At 37.8% G+C, this 22,375-nt stretch overlaps 1 protein-coding gene across 3 annotated transcripts in view; it reads right to left on the bottom strand.

The window, feature by feature from the left end:
* Window positions 1–210: 210 nt before the first annotated feature.
* Window positions 211–22,375, bottom strand: part of GAS2 (growth arrest specific 2) — a 94,051-nt gene continuing 71,886 nt past the window's right edge. For all 3 annotated transcript variants that reach the window (XM_063437929.1, XM_063437931.1, XM_063437930.1), the window contains 4 exons: window positions 21,319–21,382; window positions 20,090–20,234; window positions 17,978–18,085; window positions 211–940 (listed from right to left, as the gene is read on the bottom strand). In XM_063437929.1, the coding sequence (XP_063293999.1) occupies window positions 722–940; window positions 17,978–18,085; window positions 20,090–20,234; window positions 21,319–21,382 (536 nt within the window). In that variant the 3' untranslated portion in view covers window positions 211–721. The remainder of the gene's footprint in view (window positions 941–17,977; window positions 18,086–20,089; window positions 20,235–21,318; window positions 21,383–22,375) is intronic.

The following is a 22,375-nucleotide window of genomic DNA, read 5'->3' as shown; positions in this document are numbered from 1 at the left end:
AGCTTACTGACAGCACAGTATATATATATATATATATAGAGATATACTACAAATGTCTCCATCGGAAGGTGGAAATGCCTCAGTCGATTGAGATATCACTATATGGCATCTTCATTGTCATGTGGTTTACACATACATCCACATTCATTGTAAAAAGTATATTTTGTGCCGTGTTCCCTCTTCACTCTAGTAAATACCACAATAAAACACTTAATGAGAAACATGTTTTATTCTTTTGCAATTTCTTATAATCATCATAAAAAAGGGAACAAAAATATCTCGCGCAGAGAGATGAAGCAAATTATTGATATAAATCAATCCACGTCTTACTTCTTGATAGCAATCAGAAATATGTAAGAAGGGGGGATACTAAGTAATAAAACAATCTACACAAGTCAGAGCTTTACAGTTTCAAACTGTTTCAAAATAATCAAAACATGTTTAAGAGTATGTATTTATTTAAAAAAAAAAAGAATTAATCAAAGTCACTACACAATGTTCTTGATTTTCGATTTACAGAGATGACTGTACTAAAATTTACCTAGTTTGCACAGGAATGGCAAACACCAAGCGAAAAACAGCAAATGAAATGTATCAATCAACCATTGATACAAAATCTATTAAACAATGAAAGAAAGGTGGGCTTTGGCGGTCCTGATACCTACGCTGGAGCTGGGCCTTGGCCCCCAAGTTTTCTGGTGTCTGCCTTTCTCGTTAATATTCACTTTATCTCCTTTTTGGATTTGTAGTTTGCCGATACCACCAGGTAGGTGTCGGGGCTCAGGTCTTTGATGTTGGGTGATTTGTTTGAAATCGGAGAGGTTTTACCATCCAGGCGGGAAATCTGCAGCATCCTGCATGGGTCATGCTTTAGTAAATAGCCAGCAAACGTTTCCCATCCACCTCCGACTCGGACCATTACATGTTTATTGTTCAGCATCTGCAAAGAAAATACATCCAAGTGTCAGCGCAGACTAATTATAATCACCATTACCACTACAGCTTATGAGAAACCTGTCCCTACACCCTACAACACAACAATATATAAAACTATTAAGTTCTCTACGTGGATTCTAAAATGTACTGCACATTAGCTCCACCTTCCTGACTTCTGACATCATTTCCCCAAGCAAATCAATATTTACACTAGTACAAAATGTGATAGTCCATGTTTGTACTGTCAAATGAGAAAGGAATGCTTCCTTAAATGATCCGAAAAGCTGGGGGTGGAGTAACTGTACACAAGATTAAAGATATGAATAAGAAGGTTCTTGCATCATCGCAACTACTATAAAATGTATAATAAGTTGTAGTAGTTATGGTGGCAGAGTATTAGCCCAATGCTCTCAACCAAGTATTACTACACAGATTTCATGCATTTGCACTTGATAATGGGGACTGTAATATCTTCTATATCAGTTTGACTGAAGATGAATTCAATGGGAACCAGGGACAGTCCTGTTTTTTTGTTGCTGTTTTTTTTTTTTATCAAACTCAAATCACTTCAATCAGAAAACTGGAGGACAGCAAATAAATACTTATAACACCAGGACTTGTAAACTGTGATGTAGTGGTTATGGTGCCAATTTCTCAACCCTCCTTATTCCAGTGAAAGTGGATTTCTGAATACGGAACTGTCACTGACCCAATGAGAGTAGTTGTTCTTTAAAAGTCTAAAAGAACTAACTTTGGACTTTAATATTCCCCCCATAAGCAGTTTTACATTTAGTAAATAAAATATGTAAGATGGGTATTGATGCAATACCCATATCAGTGATACACCTTGCTTGTCAGACTTTCTACAGGAAACAAGTGATGCATGATAAAGAAGAACTCATTATGCAAATCCCAAACAAACAACCGCTTCGGCAGCTCTTAGGATACAAAATGATTTATTATACCACAAAAGAATATACTGAGATTTTCTCGATTAAATCACCTTCAAAGGAAAAAAAACCCCACAAAAATCACACGTGATGGGAGAACCATATCACTGCGTGGGCTTTTGATTCCAAGGGTGAATCCTTCCAGATCCAGTTCAGTTAGGAAATATTAGGAGGATCTTCATAAACAAGAACCATATATTTTATGGGAAAAAAGAAATTGCTCTCGAGAATCTTGACAAAATAAACCACATCTAACGGAATATTTCTCATTAGCAGGTCATCATGGCATCTTGCAGGCATATCGCAATCACCAGATGAATTGAGTATTTCCTACTTCTCAGTCTCAGTCAGTATTTCTGCTATGCCTCGCACTTCTAGACACTTGGCAAAGCTACCGCAGTCTAGAAGTGTCAATCCTGCAGGGAATTGGCTTTATCTATAGAGGATGCCGCGGGATCCTCTATGGACCTCAATTCTGCACTCTCACACAGTTGCGAGAGTACAGCAGTGATGTTGGCTCCTGACTTTAAAGAGGACATCGCCAGCGAGGGACAGGTTCGTATAATTAGAACTCATCTTTCCCTGTCCCTCTGGCTACTAGACCCCCAGCGGCAATGTTACTGATATTCCAAATAAAATGTTAAAAAAAAATAACTTCATAGTATACCCCCAATGTAAACATGCATGCTAATGATGACCTGCTAATGGGAAATGTTCCGTTAGATGTGGTTTATTTTGTCAAGATTCTCGAGAGCAATTTCTTTATTTCCATAAAATATATGGCTCTTGCTCATGAATTAATTATGCATTTTTTCATTGGACCTTTAATACAGCGTTGATACAGCCTAATTTCTGCATCCCGATCCACCTCCACTGATGTCATCAGGCTTAATTACCATTTTGTGCTATCAAATGCTTCTCATAGAGAAGCATTGTGACCTTAATGTGCATACACAGCATTCGCCGCAATGGACCACGCAAATGCTTATCGTAGAGAAGCATTGGATCCAATGCTTGACTGAAGGTACAACATCCTTATGCAATATGTGAGAACATTGAATGTCAAAAACTGAGTTTGACTTGTTCCTGTATGTGGAAGCACCATCTAGATCAGGCGTAGGTGACCTTCGGCACTCCAGATGTTTTGGACTACACCTCCCATTATGCTTTGCCAGCATTATGGGTGTAAAAACATTATGGGAGATGTAGTCCAAAACATCTGGAGTGCCGAAGGTTGCCTATCCCTGATCTAGATGCTGACAGTGTAACAACCATCAGAGGGCCCGCAATTTAAATATTGCTGTATCTCCGAAATTGCCTATTTTTACATTGGGCAAAACAGCAGGGGCAGTGCACCCAAACCACTTCATTGAGAACAGGGACACTCTACTGCCTAGATACAACAGGGACAGGGACACTCTACTGCCAAGTAACAGGGACACTCTACTGCCTAGATACAAAATGAATAAAAATCACTGTTTAGTAAATATGTCTCAAATAAAAACTTCCATGCATTAATTATTCATTTTTTAATTGCGGGTATATTTAAATACAGCTGGAAAACCTGCAGATCTCCTGTCTGACGCCTTTGCAAACCCTCCCGTTAATATAAGCTGACCAAGACACATAATCTTTAAAAATGCAGGTTTAAACAGGAGTTGCACCACCGCAATCACACCCCTACATATTATAACAGAATGCATAAACATATTGCTAAGTCCCTTCTGCAATTATATTTATCCATCAGTTAAAATATAAGATCCAGTATACAGTTATATTAATCAATATTGTTACTATATACCCTAACCAGTTGACCTATTCTCCACCAATACAGCAACAATCCCCCCAAACACACAATTCTTATGATAATATGATTAAATATTTTAATTAAATGTCTATGGTTTGAGCCAGATATGGATTCTTGCTCTAACCTGCAGAAATAACAGCAAGCAAGAACATATATCATTTATTCTTGTACAGCACAATAATTAGATTTACCAGGACTCAGCTAAACTGAGATTCTTTTTAAGTCCTTGTTTATCACGTAACACTTGAAGATAAAAGGACAGACAAGACCATTTATCAATTTCCTTGCAAATCAACACCTGCCATTATGAGCTAGCCTAGAATATCCTTTTTCCTAATTAGATTTAGTGCTTTCTGTTACCCTTATTTGCCATAAAGCAGTATCCCCAGCAAAAAAACAGTGAATTTTAATTAGATTCACAAATATTTGCAGGAACTTCAGAATTCAATTTGAGATATTTTTGGATCACTTTTTAAAATGGAAAAAAAAAACCCATCATTTTCGGCTTCTGGAAACTATGTTCATTACTTAGTTGTTAATTTCTTCGTTGACACTGGAGACACGATTTCTTTATTTGATCAAATATATTGGTTGCTGCAGGTTAAATTAGTATATAAATTGCTGCTCGTGGATACTAAAAATGCAAATTATATATATATATATATTACACCATTTTATTTTTCATTTATAAGTTTGTTCTTTAGATAAATATATGGAAGATAAAACATTTTAAATTATAGTTTCTTATCTTTAATCTTTCAGAAGGGTCTAAAATATTAGAACAAATGTTTATTTCAGTAATTGCACTTTTCCTTTCCCCCCTGAAATATAGAACAGTTAATGCCCTTCTAACCTCCCCCCTCCTCTAAACTCAACACTCTCTATTCCTCCGTGGCATCTAAGTTGCCTATATCCTAATAACTCCGAGTCCGGTATTATAGGTCCCAGCAATGATCATCATAAACAGCTCCAAATCAAGGTAAGAATCAAGCTCTTGGTACAAGGGAAGCTTTTTTCAGTGACTCTTTATCAGGGTCAAACCCTGAACTAAAAGAAGTAAAATTGCATAGTGAGTAAATAAGAATTGACCAGGAGGGCAGCTTCAGTAAGAAGAAAGAAGAAACAAGTTCAAAGAATAGTGTAGATTAAGCTAGCATTCCCCTCACAACACGCGCCCCCCCTTCCCTACACCCCCCAGGCCGCACCGGCCCGCAGAGCCCAATTCCCTTTTGTGATGGCCTCTCTTTCTCCACATCTAGCTACATATTCTAGCCAAAGGAACCAAATTCCGGTGTGTTGTGCGTTGATGCCTAACATCGAGACCAGCAATGCCTCCACAGCCTGTATTTCCTCAATCTTGCAGAACCATTGTTCCATTGTGGGTGGATCTGTGCGTTTCCAAAGGGCAGGTATTAGAGACTATTCGCGACATTTAGGAGATGACGGGATATATATTTCTAGTACTTTAAAATAGACTGTGATGTGGCATGCAACATTCCGTGTTCAAATTCGAATTGAGTGAGAGAGCCCAGAACATCAGTCAAGACTCCTTTACCATGGTTTAGAAGGGAATATGTGGACATTCCCACCAGATGTGTATGAATGTTCCCTCTCCTCTTATACAGCTCCAGCACACAGATGAGGCATTTGGGAATATCTTGTGGACCAACTCTGGTGTGAAATACAATATTTGTCATCAAAATTGGTGACAACAAAAGCATATATATATATATATATATAAAACAAAAATAGCAATGCACTCCACCTTCCTTGATGTACTTGCCCGGTGCTTATCAGCAAACAGATACAGCCAAAAGTACAAGATAGCACTACAGGGACTTCCAAGTCGAACAAAAAAAACTTAGCTTTTATTAGTTCAAAATAAAAATCAACGTTTCAGTCTGTATCACAGACTTTCATCAGGATGCTCATCCTGATGAAAGTCTGTGATACAGACTGAAACATTGAAACATTCATTCGACTTGGAAGTCCCTGGAGTGCTATCTTGTACTTTTGGCTGTATATATATGTAAAGGCGGAGCCTGGAGTTGTGGGAGGGGCCAGTGCTGATATAAATACTCACCCCCTGCCCTATACTCCTCCTAGGCTTTCGTTTAATTTCGAATGTGACGTCACTTCCAGGTATTCACCAGCGTGCAAACAGACGCGAGGGCCGCATTTGAAGCCTAGCAGCCGACCGGACTTTATTTTCGTTCAGCAGTACAGTGAGTTTTCATACAGGGGTGGCTATGAAAACTATAGGTTATAGGCTGCTGAAGTTACCACTCAAGTACAATTTATGTTCTGCTGATTATAACAGGGTATGTGTACATTTATAATATGACTCCTATGACAAGCATTGCCTATTTAAGTACAACAGCTTCACAGTATCTGGTATTAACATGTCACTGAAATCTTTAAAATCTCAACAAATAATGGTTCACGATTACTATTGTCACCATATATAGCGGTTACATCGCGGTTATTAGTCTTCTACGCTAAGGGATCCACGGTAAATTAAATATTGTTGTATAAATAATCACGTTAGCAGGAACATCAGAAGGTGTTAACTAATTAATGGAACACCAGGTGGTTTTAAGAAAACACACCTAGATTACCACGACTATTAACCTGGCTGAAGATTTCTAAAAAATTCATTTTTGGCAAACCAGGTAGGCATCATTCTTTTAACTACGTACGGTCCAAAGACTCAGTGCCTTAGTTATATTTTCCCTTCCACGTACTTTAGGGGTGCGAATTATTAGGGAACCTTCTAGACTTGGCTTACGCACTCAAGCTACAAGTCTTACAGGTATGTTCCACGACATCATGTATACAAACCTAAGAAACCTACACGTTTTCCTTTTCTGAATCCCCTAGGAAGTAAGTTACTGGCTGTTCAGGGCAATAGGATCCATATTTCGTTTCTATAGGCCTCTATGCCTTCTATTAGTGGTCCCGCAAGGCCAACACCCATCCTCATACTCGGAGGTATTCGGCCCTTGGTCCAATGCATAGCTAGTCGCCTCGCATGTTGCATAGAGAGGGACTCACCTGTCACGGCCAATTCTATTTTTCTTCTACTATTCACGGAGAGGCCAACACCCCACCACTACGTTCTGTGGTATAGCCCTCGGCCCAACGCATAGGTAGAGCCTCTCAAGCCACTTGGCATTAGTAGGGCCTCACCTATCACCAATGAAGCTAATTTCTTCGCCGCTTGGCACTAGTCAGCAGCCAGTACCTAAACGGAAACATTCTAAATCTCAATTTTCCTTTGTAGTATGTCTCAAGCTCCAGAAGGTGGAGACGAACATTTCACTCCCTCACTCCCCAACTAGGTCTGGTTCACCTTCCAGAGGACGAGAATCTGTCAGTCCATCATCAATTAGATCATGGACCATTCTGCACATACAGGCCAAACTACGAAGAAGGAGCATTCCATTCCCGGCTACTGCCAGGAAGGCGGAATTGTTCAGATTAATGTATACGAACACCGATAACACCGGATCTCGGAAAGGGTCTAGTGGCACCAGGAACATGCCTGACTTACAAACCATGGTGGACACTCTTCTCTCCTCCATGGGCCAGATAAGGGATAGGATTGATAGATTGGAGGCGGGACATACAACAACTGACCCACCTTTGACCAACGCCATGTCCCTAGCGGCCGCTACGGCAATCTTACAGGGTAACGTTGTGTCCCCAATATCACAGTTAGACACACTAATGATCACGCCTGCCCACATGCTACGTGAAGATATCCTGGAAGGTAAGGATGTGAATCCTTATATCACTCCTCATTGCTTCCCAGGATATAGTGGAGAACAAAACCTATGCTTATGGGGATCTATCAGCAGTCCTCAAGGCCAGGGATTCCAGGCTCAATAAAAAACTGACCATTCCTGAGTTTGTATTGGCATTTGGGATTTACAGAGATGTGGTATGTACCAATTCTCCTCAGAGAAGAGAAGAATTGGATACATACATGCACAAGCTGGTTGAGTTGGGGCATAAGTGCGGCGGATATGCTTTCTATGATTACCATAGGTCTTTTTCAGCTAAGGCGGCAGCAACTCTGGCCCAGTTTAATACAGTGATTAATTGGAGTAGGCTGGATACAGAGTTGTTTTGCGGGCATTTCGCCGGCCTCAGGACACCAGCTTGTGCCTTGTGTTCATCTACCTCCCACAGTACCAACTTTTGTCCCGCTGACAACGCGGTTGCAGTGCAACAAAGCCCTCGGGCACCTGTAAGGTCAGAGAGAGTGCTAAAGGACAAGCTTGGCAGGCCCATTGATTTTCTCGGGAAATCCCAGATATGTAACAATTTCAATGCTGGAGGCTGCGGGTTTAGTGCTTGCAGGTTGTTACATGTGTGTACTCAATGTTTCTGTGCTCACTCCAAAACCATGTGCCCTAATAAACTAAATGCTAAACAGTATTTCACATCTGTTGATATTTTCCAGTTGTCTCAACCATCTCATTTACAAACCATCATAGCGGCAGGGATAGGAGCATGGTTAAGCAAAACAGATATTGTTAACGCCTTTAAACTGCTATCTATTCACCCGTCGCTGTGGCATCTGCATGGTATTAAATGGAGAAACCAGTACTATTTTTTCAACAGGCTGACGTTTGGGTCTAAAAGTAGCCCGAGAATATTCCACACCTTCGCGGAGGCCTTGTGCTGGTTACTCTTAAATTCATGTAGATGCCCATCAGTGATACACTACCTGGATGATTTTCTCTTTATAGAGAGTAATCATAACCCACCTTCAAGTCTTCAGGCCGCCAAACAGCTGTTTGGGAGGTTGGGGGTCCCTATTTCCCTCTCCAAAACTATAGGTCCAGATACTACGGTCAATTTTCTGGGTATTGAACTGGACTCAGTGGCCATGGAGGCCAGCTTGCCGCATGACAATATTCAACGTATCCTAACAGACATTGGTAACTACCTGCAACGAGGTTGTTGCAGTCGGAAGGAGTTACAGTCATTGTTGGGGTCGTTGAATTTTGCCATTAGAATCATCCCGCAGGGCAGGTCTTTTATTTCTAGGCTTTTATGTCTATTACCTAACCTTCCCTCCGAGGACAGCATAGTTTCTCTGGATACCCATGCCACAGCTGATTTACGAATGTGGCAGGATTTCCTATTCCAGTTCATACCTCCACTGTCCCCCAATTCCCCAATACTGTGGACAGATGCAGCAGCTTCTTCTGGTTTCGCGGCCATCTGTGGAGACCAATGGTTATGGGGCAGGTGGCTGCCTGAGACCAGAACATTGGAGGCTTTTGGTCATACGTCAGCATTGCTAGAAATATACCCTATCATGGCCGTAGCAGCAACTTGGGGACACTCCTGGGCGCAACACACGGTCCATTGTTACTCAGATAACCAAGCAACATGCTACATTATTAACAAAGGCCGGTCCCCCTCTCTAGTTATTATGAGTTTCATGAGGAGATTAACTTGGCTCATGGCAACTCATCAGTTCTTTTTTTATTGCACACACGTACCAGGTATTCAGAACATAGCAGCTGACCATTTGTCACGATTTCGGTTTCAGGAATTTCACCTACTCCATTCCTATGCCTCCTTGATAGCAACTCCGGCCCCCCAGTTTCAAGACCTCATATTGGATTTAGTCAACTCCTAGAGCATGGCAGATTACTATCACAGAGAGCTCTGTAAAATTCACAAGGGACTTCCAGGTGGCAGACGTATTCGCTATGGAAACTTTGGTAGCATTTGCCTCTTTTTGCCACTTGAATTTACATCTGTCTTACCATACAATAAAACTCTACCTCACAGGCCTTCAACACCACATGTTAACCTTATTTCCAAACAAACAGACCTTCCTCTCCTCTTACCAAATCAAGACATTATTAAAAGGAATTCAGAGGAGCAGTACTACACAGGCACCACAAAGACCGCCTATTACAGGGAATGTGTTTAGATCACTATAAGACCTATCGGATAACTCTCCTTTCGAACCCAAAACAAATCAGACTTTAAAAGTAGCCATATATTTAGCTTTTTACGGGTTCCTTAGGCCCAGAGAGTTTACCACAATCCTTACTACCGACACTAGATCCTGTCTTAACGTTGGGCAGCTAATTAAACAGGGGGACCATTTCCTCCTCTCACTGTTACATACCAAAACTACGCAACCAGGGCAAACTGTCACAATACCCTATTATCCCACCTTTAATAAATGGTGACCCGTTAAGACTTTCGACACCTATCTGTTTACTTTACAAGCACCTACAAATCTCCCGTTACTCACCTTACAAGGCACCATCCTCACGACTAGCAAATTCATGCTATATATTAGAATCTTGTTGATGAGGCTAGGCCCTAACCCCTCACACTACTCAGGGCATTCTTTCCGTATTGGAGCAGCTTTAGCAGCATCACAACAGAACACACAGAGAAAACAATAACTATCCCTTACTGAGATAGTGAGTGATATACTAAAGTGCCTGAATAAAAGCAGCTCAACACAAAAAGTGGAATACCTTAATCCACAATAAAGTGCAAAATATAAGAATAAAAAGGTATAAACAATATACCAGCAAGTGGAGCGCTATAATGAATATTAATATAAATAATGAGGGGGTATACTCACCCCTCCAACATAGTGATACAATGTGTCCAAATGTACATACAAAGTAAAACAACAAAAAGAGAGAATATAGTGCAGATGGTTTACAAAAATAAAAAATGAATAATAGTAGCAATTGGTTGAAACCACTCACGTGGGTTGGAGCCTATAAGCTATTGGCTCCGTAAGTGACTCCTTTTTGCTCTTGAGGCAGCAACACACCCCTTTATCCCAAACGATGTTCTCCCGAAGATATGGAACAAGCAGAGAGAGAGAACCTCATAGGTGGTATTGTACAGATAGTGTATACAAAATAGTGAGATAGTAATGGTTATGCTCACCTTAGACAGAGCCTTAAATTCCTGGCTCTGAGGTTTGTTGGCAATATGCTAATTTATTGGGATAGCATTCCCCACATAGTGTTCCTGGAGGCTAGAAAGGACTATATGGACTGATATAAAAAAATATCGATTTATTGTAGAGATAAAAAATAATAAAAACAATATTAAGACTTCTCAAAAGCATATAAGCTAAAAGGTAGAAAGTCCAAGTATAAAAGTCCAAAACTCCAGCTAAACGCGTAACATATATTTAACACTATCATATTATATCTGCACCAACTGCAAATTTATACCATTTGGTTTTATGTCCTTTTAAAAAATGAAGTCTTGAATTCCAATGGGAGGAGTTTGTTTTGATTGCACTCTCTCATTCAGTAAGTTTTTAATCGACCCCCATTTTGGTAATCCCTTTTATTTTATGTTATATTTGAGGGATACCTCTCTGTTATTGTACCCATCTATTTATTTTACTTTGTTAATATTCATTCCGTTTTTTTTTTTTTTTTTTTTTTTTATTAACAATGACATTTGGGAAGATGTTGGAGGGCGGAAGTGATGTCACTTCCGCCAACCACTGCCCATAATGGGTGCTATGCATGACAGCCCCATCCAACCACCAATAGAATTTGTTCTAATCAAGTTTTTTAATTGATTGACAGGCAATTCAGCCAATGCAAGCTTTTTTACCACAGGTGATCAATATAAGAAATTTGAAAAAGAAAGCCCCATCCAACCACCAATAGAATTCGTTCTAATCAAGTTTTTTAATTGATTGACAGGCAATTCAGCCAATGTAAGCTTTTTTACTACAGGTGATCAGTATAAGAAATTTGAAAGAGACTCTGACCTTATGATTGGATAATCACACTTCCTGTGACCCCAAAGGGAGGATCCGAATTAACTTTAGAACACTTATAAAGTGGAAGATTCCTGAGGCTACTTCACAGCTACTGAGGAAGCTCATACAAGAGTGAAACGCATTTAGCTGGAGTTTTGGACTTTTATACTTGGACTTTCTACCTTTTAGCTTATATGCTTTTGAGAAGTCTTAATATTGTTTTTATTATTTTTTATCTCTACAATAAATCGATATTTTTTTATATCAGTCCATATAGTCCTTTCTAGCCTCCAGGAACACTATGTGGGGAATGCTATCCCAATAAATTAGCATATTGCCAACAAACCTCAGAGCCAGGAATTCAAGGCTCTGTCTAAGGTGAGCATAACAATTACTATCTCACTATTTTGTATACACTATCTGTACAATACCACCTATGAGGTTCTCTCTCTCTGCTTGTTCCATATCTTCGGGAGAACATTGTTTGGGATAAAGGGGTGTGTTGCTGCCTCAAGAGCAAAAAGGAGTCACTTACGGAGCCAATAGGTTATAGGCTCCAACCCACGTGAGTGGTTTCAACCAATTGCTACTATTATTCATTTTTTATTTTTGTAAACCATCTGCACTATATTCTCTCTTTTTGTTGTTTTACTTTGTATGTACATTTGGACACATTGTATCACTATGTTGGAGGGGTGAGTATACCCCCTCATTATTTATATTAATATTCATTATAGCGCTCCACTTGCTGGTATATTGTTTATACCTTTTTATTCTTATATTTTTCACAACAGAACACACCCGTTCAAATTATCAAGTCTCTGGGGCGATGGAGGTCTACAGCATACTGTAGATACATACCCCAACCTGAGAGAGAAATCAGACAAGCTTTCAGACATTTGGCATTATGATGTTATGTTGTATTAAGTTATTGTTGATGGAATAAATCTTTTTGGCATACATCTTTTGCCCACTTTATTTACAGGTCTACCAATACGTTGGTTTCGGCACACCTCAACCTAATTAGTCATACTCCTACTAGTATGAGAAGGTATCAATTATACTGTTATTGTCCTGACCACAAATGTAAAGGCGGAGCCTGGAGTTGTGGGAGGGGCCAGTGCTGATATAAATACTCACCCCCTGCCCTATACTCCTCCTAGGCTTTCGTTTCATTTCGAGTCCCACCCACCACTCCACCTTTTTAAAATTATTATTATTTCACTTAATCTACCTTCTTTGGTGGGCCCACTTTATTTACAGGTCTACCAATACGTTGGTTTCAGCACACCTCAACCTAATTAGTCATTACTCCTACTAGTATGGGAAGGTATCAATTATACTTACGGCTGTTATTGTCCTGACCACAAATATATATACATAATACTTTAAAACCCTAAATGCGAGTAATTGTAACCTGTTGTCATTATTTTGGGAGGAAGGCAGTTTTAAAGACGCCATGATCATGTTAAGATAATGTTTATATCATGATAGTACAGATGCTTGGTGTACGTGTACTTAAAGGGACTCTATAGGCACCAAAACAACGTAATGAAGCAGTCTTGGTGTATACATAACGTCCCTGTAGTCGCTCTGCTTAATTCTCTGTCATTCAGGAGTTAAATCACATTGTTTCTACAGTCCTAGTCACACATCCCTACATGTGACACAGCCTTTGTAAACACTAAACACATAAAAAGTTATATTTACAGAACAAACATTTATAAAGCAAGTTAACATCTTATTGAAAATGAAACCTTTTTTTTCATGACAGCAATGTGTGTGTCATAGCAAGGGGAGGCATGATTAGGGCTGCATAAACAGAAACAAACGTGATCTAACTCCCCAATGGCAGAGGAGAGACATGATCTATATACCAAAACTGCTTCATTAAGCTAAAGTTGTTTTAATTCCTATAGTATCTCTTTAATTCATGTGGAGACATTTATGTTAAATTGTGGGGACATTTTTTAGAAAGCTTTCCTAGACATGTCCACTGTTTCTTACATATGGCCATAAGCAGAGTATTTGGCCAATTTTATATATCTATTTTTGTCACACCACAATGCTGCTTCTGTTTCTTTAGTCATGTTTGAGGCCATATCTGATATACCCAAGAGTTCCAAAAAATGTGCAGTTCTATCGCATATCACAGTTTTATACCTCTTGCAATACCTGTAATTGCTGTCGTGGCATAACAAGCTTGTATGGCAAACCTTTGCACAACAAAAATAAAGAATTAAAAAAAAAAAAAAAAAAAAAACAAGATTACCATATAATCCTATAAATTAATGATCTATTCCGGTGTTTTCTTCAAGGGTAAATTAATAAAACAAAAAAAAATGACTAAAATTGTGCAAATTTATATATTTTTTAAATTATCATGTATACTTAGACAGCAATCTATGTACAAAGCGGCTGTCTTATCCCACAATAATGTGTTAGATCTGCATCTCACATCTCAAATAAATGTTCTGCTTTTTATTTTTTAGAACTTGGCTGTAAATGGGTTAATATCTCACTGATCTTGTTTTGCCTGTCTAGATCTTCCAGTGGAAAAAATAGGTCCTTTAATTTACCATATTTTATTTGCAAATGTGATGCATGCTTTGTTCTAGCTAGGCCGATGAGATTAAAGCATATATGGATTTTTTTCTTTTAAAGTGCGCTCAGGTTTCAGTACATCTCTAATCAATAGTTTAATACAGGAACCCACTGGGAAATAAGATCTTACAGCCTAGCTATTCCTACAGGCGATACAGTACTAGTTATAAAGGTACTATATATGGAACAAACTGCGTCTTGACATGTGCATCATCGAAATTAGCAAATTGTGACAGCGATATGTAGCTCAGTAAAATAATCATTGTTCTCATCCTATTAGTCATTTTGGTTACAATCTTGCAAAATGTCATCAATAAAATGCCCTCGTGGTTTTTCCATATTTCTTATCTTCTTTCTATTAGATTAGACTTTTGACAGAATAACAACTTTTTGTTACACAGTTTAACTGCAAACTCTCTATTAACAAAACAAAAACCTGTGAATTGATAAAAAAAGGAAATTAAATTCTTCATCACTTTTTTTTGCTCATTTTTTTTTTGAGGGAGTGAGGGGAGCTAGAAGCACCTAAAATTCATCTTAGTCTTTGCCATATTGATTTTATTGTTGGCTGAGAAAATGTGCTCACATGGAGCCCTTAAGGGCATTTTCACAAGATTCAAAGAGAATTAGTACTTTTCAGTACTAAGTACTGTTCATTCATGTAACATTGAAAGGCTTTCAACAAGCCATTCACTTCAAGATTTGGACTGATATGTATTATGTTTAATGTTTCATGCCTTGCACTAACCACGTGATTATACTAGACATCTGTTAACTCTTTTATCACCCAAAAAATTAACCTCCAAAATGTTGGTGTTACTTCTAAATTTCCAGCCACATGATTTAATTTTGCAGTTGGGCTATTTATAGTTACACTTATTTAGGGTTAGAGTTTGTGAGCTAAGCACTTACTAGGTGAGTACCTTCACCCAGGAGTCTGTGGTCTGCAATTTAGTGTAATGAGAGTTTTAGTCTATAGCCGTATACCACCTATCTTTACTCAAAGTGATCCTAATTAGGTCCATAACAATCCAATCACTAGCACTGTAATATTCACCAATATAATAATCACTATGATTTGTGTTTTCTTTGTCTCAGTCTTTGGACAAATGCAAAGTATTCATATTAATTAGACATGTTATTTGGGCAGCAAAATTAGACTTCAGGATTTTTTTTTCCATGTTCAAAAACGTAGGAGATCACCTTGAGCTTAGACAGGGGTGTAAAGATGACAATTCAAATTCTGCTTAACAAGAACTCCCAGGGGCTTTCAAATCATTGTCAGATTGTTAAGTTGACACTTTCTATAGTATTACAGCGCACACGGCTCTAATCTAATAACAATTAATCTGACTCTTACAATGCACATTGGCCTTTTCTGCCCACAAACTACCTTTAGTAAATTCATGAATTATATTTTTTCTTCCAATTCAGCTGATTCACATGAAATTCACAAATTGGGTAGAAATGCATTGCCTTTTCATCTTTTCAGAAATCTGCAGTCGCTCTACGATGCATGTTATTACTTCCTAATGGTACTCTTTCTTCAAAATCCAGCAGTTTTGGTATAGAGATCATGTCTCACGCTAAATTCTCTGCCAAATTTCACGCTAAATTCTCTTCCATTTAGGAGTTAAATAAGTTTTGTTTCTGTTTACGCAGCCCTTGCCACACCCCCCTGACTCTGACTAACACAGACTGCTTGAAAACCGAATGGTTTAATTTTCAATCAGATGTAACTTACTTTAACATTTTTTTATATCCTGCTCTGTAAATGTAACTTTAATCACACACAGGAGGATCCTGTTGGGTCTAGTAGGCTGTTAACAGAGCAGGAGATAAAATATTCAAAATTACACTGAATTTGGAACAAAGGAAGAGTAAACATTAGATCTCTTTTTACAGGAACTGTTTAGGAAGGCTCTGAAAGTCACATGCAGGGAGGTGTGGCTAGGGCTGCATAAACAAAGTAATTTAATTTCTAAATGGCAGAGAATTAAGCAGTGACACTGCAGGGGCATGTTCTATACACCAAAACTGTTTAATTTTTTTTGGTGGCTATAGTATGACTTTAATCCATTTTACTCAATAACTGCAGCTGGACTGCAATAAAAGGCCACTACATTGAGGTTTGGTTTACATGAAATTTTAGCCAATTTTACAGGAAAATATTGTTACTAAGAAATCAATAAAAAGTTTTAAATGTAAAAAAAAAAAAAATTTTCTTCTTTAGTTTAATGAAAGGCACCAGTTTTATGCACTCCAATTGTTACCTACCTCCTCATAAATTACATTTACAAGAGGCATTATTGCTCAAAGTTAATTGACTGTATTCTTGCAGACATGAGTGATTAAGTTATAGGACAATGTGTCAATAAGTACCATTGGTCAAAACATATTTTGGCTTAGACATTGTATGGGACCAATGGGATCATTCCTTTGCAGATTTTCCATTAAATGGATATTATCACGCGGATAATCAGTTAATCTACAAATTGTTCTTGAGGTGTTTTAAAATAGGTTTAATTAATGAAATGTTATTATTATTATTATTATCGCCATTTATATAGCGTCAACAGATTCTGTAGGGCTTTACAATATTATGAGAGGGGGGGTTTTAACTATAAATAAGACAATTACAAGAACTTATAGAAACTATAGGTTGAAGAGGGCCCTGCTCAAACGAGCTTATAGTCTATAGGTGGTGGGGTATAAAACACATTAGGACAGGAAATAGCAATCAAATAAGGTGGGAGTGAAGCAGAGCTGGAGGAGAAAGAGTGCTGCCTTTTAGGAGAGAGCAAGAGACAGGTATGTGAGGTGAAAATGTAGACTATAAAGATAAGATAAATGATGTTGTACCTTCCATGATTCACCAATAACAAGGGGAAAAAAAACAAAAAAACTGTTGACCGACCGTTTCATTATTAAACTCTGCCAGCTATAACCTTTTTATGATTGTAGTCTACAAACCTCTGGACAAAGCAAATCTGTGCCATCAAGGAATCTCCATACAATATGTAAACATTCCGTGGTTTGACAGACACAAACATACAGCCATGTAAACAGTCTAGAATAATTCTGATAGATTGAATACATCTGTCTTTTATAGAAGTATGTCAAACACCATAACCACTAAGTAAGAACACTTGGCTACCTAAACCCAAGTAAAACACCTCCAAAAATAATCATTGCCACCCAAAGCTGGACAGACTAATACAGAAACTCACTTCAACATTAAACAACTGGCAGAAAAGAGCTGAGGTCATAGGCATAAGAAGAACTTCCATTTTTGTTGAACCACTTCAAAACAAACAGACTCTTTGCACTATAATCACTATATGAAAAAAAAAATTGTGGCTGTCCCCTAATCATTAATCATTTTTTTTTTCTATAAATCATCGATTTTTTTTGCATCATGAACAAAACTCCAAATCACTAAACAAATCCATTGTCATTTCATTTTTTTCATGATTTATCTACATTGTGTTTCTGAATTTGCGGTTTCGGATGATCTGCAGATTGTCCAAATTCGGACAAATCCCAATTAATTTAAAACCAAATGCACAAGTCTATTTTATACATCTATACGTGCTAGCCCTGACTTATTCAGAATGCTCATCACTGTGCACTAACAGTCCACTCTACCAGTGCGTTTGGAAAATTTGCCCATTTTCCTGTTTTTGTACTCTTTGCGATTTAAGCCTATTTTTTGCAGTTTATTTCACTGTAATTGTCTAATTCACCAATAAACCTCATTGGACCCTCTTTATCTTTTTCAAGTTAAAATTGCAATAACCAGGGAAACCACCATCCCTCCTGAGATACAGGGTACACAAGAGAACACAAGTGTGCAAAATAATAATAATTATTGTAATATTAATAATACTGCACCCTAATGAAGAGGATCTTTTCTCCCACTTTGTATCTTCCTTGGGAAAGGCGCTCTACGCAAAACTTATTAGGACATTTGCACGGTGGATCTTGGGAAATGTGCTGAACCTGTAAAAAAAAAGTAATAGAATAATGTGAATTATGGAATAAAAAATACTGGTAATCTCAAGCTCAATTCATAGGGTTGGTAAGTTAAAACCAAATTCTTTATTTGGCTATCCAGCATCGAGTGGGATTTTTCTAACATGAGGCTGATTATGGCAGTGATTATGAATTTTAAAACTAACTGAACCATCATGGGTTATGGAGTTTAGAAACATCAAGGTTGCAAAGATTACTATTTAATCAAGTTCATAAAAAAAGTGTAGGTTAACGTGATTGTAGGTTGAGGTATTGAAGAAGATTACTTCCTTATATTGCCTTTTGAAAAACTCTAAAGGCTTGTTTTGTAAGAAGGAACAGATAACCTTCTGACATTAGAACCATCAGTTTTGAGCCATCAGTCGATAGTTTTGTTTCTGCTACACACTGTGCTCTTTCACATATTCTCAGTAAAAATACTGCTCAGTAAATCTTTGTCCTCACCATGGCAGTTCTCTGTCTTTAGAGCATCATGATAAAACCAAATTAAAATCAAGTAACTCCTCCCCCCACCCACCTGCAAACGATATACTTATATGCAAAATTATTGGTGCCCCTTAAATGGATGAATAGTTGTCCCCGTTATAAGGGAGGGTCAAATATGCAGATGGCCACGCTCACGGCCACTCTACATCACACTTCTGTCTCTTTATACAAGGTGTGGAACCCATGATTGGAGTATGACTCCTAAGATATTCATGGTAGCATGTTTAAGAATAGGCTTCACCCACTCCGTTCTCTTTTTCCTGACCTTTCTACCTTTCTTCTTTCTACTTCCCCCTCTCCTTTCATGCCCCTCTAGTACTTTATCTAATTCTATGTTTATGTATTTCATATTATGTGAGGTATGACCCTAATAGTTCCATTGGATTTGGGAATTCCACAACCCAGTTGGTTGATTTAGAACTGCCCATATTTTGCCCTTGTCATACAATGTGCTGTAGATTTTGATCTCTGGTGTTTATACTTGGGTATCAGATATTTCACATGCTGGTGTAATACCTTACGTCACTGTCTTCTTGACTGTTTAGCCTTCTTCATTTATGTCTGTATAAGTCATTGATGCTTGCACCTAGTATTGTTATACTGATATGCTATATTTCTTTAAATAAAGAATAAAAAAGTAGTATTGGGCTCAGTAAACAGCCACCTTCCTCTAACTCATTCTCTCACGATACTTTCACTGAAACTTAGTATGAGATATGTCAGGCCAAGGGGTTGCCCATGTTTAGATAAAATGACCAGAGAATTCCCTGTCTCTTACCTCTATATAAAATGATCAGGTTGTGATGACCAGTCTTCTTACTCCATATAAAATGACCAGTCTCCTACCTTCAGAAAAACTGAGCATGTTATGACCAGTTTTCTACCTCCATAAAAAATGACCATGGTATGACCAGATCCCGTCTTACAGATACAATTACCGTGGTATGACCAGTCTCCTACCTCCAGATAAAATGACCATGGAATGACCAGTCTCCTACCACCGGGAAAAAAACAGGGTATGACCAGTCTCTTACCTACAGATAAAATGACCATGGTATGACCAGTATCCTACCTCCAGATAAAATGACCAAGGGATGACCAGTCTCCTACCACCGGGAAAAAAAACAGGGTATGACCAGTCTTCTATCTACAGATAAAATGACCATGGTATGACCAGTCTCCTATCTCCAGATAAAATGACCAAGGGATGACCAGTCTCCCGAAATATAAGCTAGGGCCAATTATTTATTCAGGGTTCAATGATTTCTGTTTACCATTCATTTCCCTGCAATCTGTGAGACAGTGAACATATTATTTGGCTGAATTACAGAAGGGTAAATGTTTCGTAGAACCACAACAAATAATCACCTTCTGAAATGTGTTTCATTTCCTTAAATTGTGATGTTTTTACACTACAGACACTGAAGAGCCACATATATTAAAATAAATAAGATACAGTATATTTCTGGAACTATGTCATCATACCGCATCATCTAACAGTTTCCCGGTACTTTTCCTCCCTGGTGACTTGGTTGGAGAAGGAGATGGAGATGGGGTCGGTGCTGAAAGTGTTTCTTCTTGTTCAATCTCCTTTTCAAGCTTTATTAGCCCAGGTGGTTCCACTCCAAATCTATTCAGCAAAAAAAAAAAAAAAAAAAAAGTTACATATTTTATTCTTTACTTTAGAGTTCTATATCAGCTAGTAAAATCAAAGAGACGAACCTCCCCAACAAACAGTGCAAATACCATAAACGTATAACAAAACTGCCCTCATTTTTATGTGAGTTGCTTTTTTTTAGGTTCCAGTAGAGCATTTTAAGTTTTATATTGAACACACTGGATCACTTAATGAGTTACCAAAGTAGAGAATATATTTCTTGGGTTTGATTTCATGGAATTGCTGGGTTAACTGGACAGGTTAAATAAGGTATATATTGCACTATTTTATAACATTGAATTATTTTAGTTTTTGAGAGGGGCATAACACTGAGGGAAGAACTGCACTTCTCCAAATTCATCATGATATACACTCTGCCCGGACTATGGAAGGACCACATATGACCCAAATGATGAGATTTAACTGTCAATAAAGGCAATTTGTGTACTACTGATATTTATGCTCATCTTCTTCTTATTAATGAATTTACTTTTGCCTTTTTATATCACAGAATTTGCTCTTTTTTACACTTAAATCTGTTAATTAAAGACACATTTTCTATCTGTTTGACACTTGCTATATTGCAGATAAAATGACAAAAAGACCAAGAGAGAGAGAGAGAGAGAGAGAGTTCATATTTGTTCACTAAAGACTCCCCACAACTTTCTGGTGGGCTATTTTCTCAAAATGTGGCATTGTTGTTATTTTAATATTACCCTAGTTAAGATATATAGTTATATATAGCAATTGCATTTTCTGTTTGTATACAGTTTAATTTATTTGTGAAATAAATAAATAAATAAATAACTAAGCAAGGAAAAAGGTTCTGCTTTTAAGTAGATTATATAACTTAACATGTGAAATGTTTTATTGTATCAAGGGGGATGTAAATCAGTGGTAAATGCTCCAAATGATGTAGAATTTATTTTCTCATCTGCCCTCAAGATGTTTCTTTTAATGACATTCACGGCTGGGTTTAACCTTTATTTCAAAGGAAATTCCAGGAGTGAAATATTCAGATAATGTAACTAGTATTGAATACGCTCTAGCTCCATACCTTGACGAGATCCTTCCCAGTTCCAGTAGGCAGAGACAGACTTCCCTGGGTTGCTTGTGAAGCACTACAGGATGACAAGACGTGGAACGAGACTTTGAATGAAATTTAACATTCGATGATCACAATGAGAGATGGGATTAAAAGGTATGTGAGGTGTTTACCCAAAGCGTGAGAATATGAGATGAACAAGTGATGTATAAAACATATATAACACACAAAAAAACACAACTATATGAGTTTGAGGTGAGAAAGTTGCTTCCCTTGAAATTGAAAACAAATGGATTTATTATATTTTGCAATTTTAATGAGTTTTTCAGAGATTATCTCCAAATAATTTGTTTATAAACCATAGGTTTTATTTTGCTTTATTATTTAAAACAAGAGATTATATTTATTATAACTACTGCTCAATTTATTTTAGAATGCATAACCATAACTATAAGTAAATAAAAAATTTCAAAGCATAGCTTGACCCTCTGTAGAGGTGGCCTTAAAGCTCCGCTTTAGTGAGGAGCACAGCTTATCCAGTCTCAAATTGCGCATATAATCAAGTGCTAGTGTGGTATCCTGGCATTATGCGCAAGTACCAGGCATTTCAAAAATGCACCCTAATACTGTTTCAACAAATCACACCAGCACAGTCTTAGCAGTAAAAAAGATGACCTCCCCAAAGTAGCAGATATTCCTGAAGAATGATTATTTCAAATGTATTACTGATGAAATTACGTAGCTGAAAATATAAAGATAAGGCTACATTATATGTAATCTTTTACTATAAATAACAATTAAATTTAGAGCAGTTTCCCTTTAAATGTATTATTAAATGGGCTATTTTCAACATTGATCAATAAGTCTTGATCAACATCGATCAAGTCTTTAAAGGAACACATGAAGCACTATGAACACTGCAGTGTGTTATTGTGATTATGGTGCCTGGAGGTCCCTGGTGCCCTCTTCAATGTAAGTAGTCGCTCTCAGCCAATAAGCTGACCCTCCATGGCAGGGTTTAGCTCAGGATAGCAAACAGTAGCTGCATGCAGCCCCTTTGGCTCTCATT

The sequence above is a fragment of the Pelobates fuscus genome, chromosome 12 (genome assembly GCF_036172605.1).
Source record: "Pelobates fuscus isolate aPelFus1 chromosome 12, aPelFus1.pri, whole genome shotgun sequence".
Classification (NCBI taxonomy): Eukaryota; Metazoa; Chordata; class Amphibia; order Anura; family Pelobatidae; genus Pelobates; species Pelobates fuscus.
Note: the sequence above shows the minus strand (reverse complement) of the source record. Positions and strands in the feature narration are given on the sequence as shown.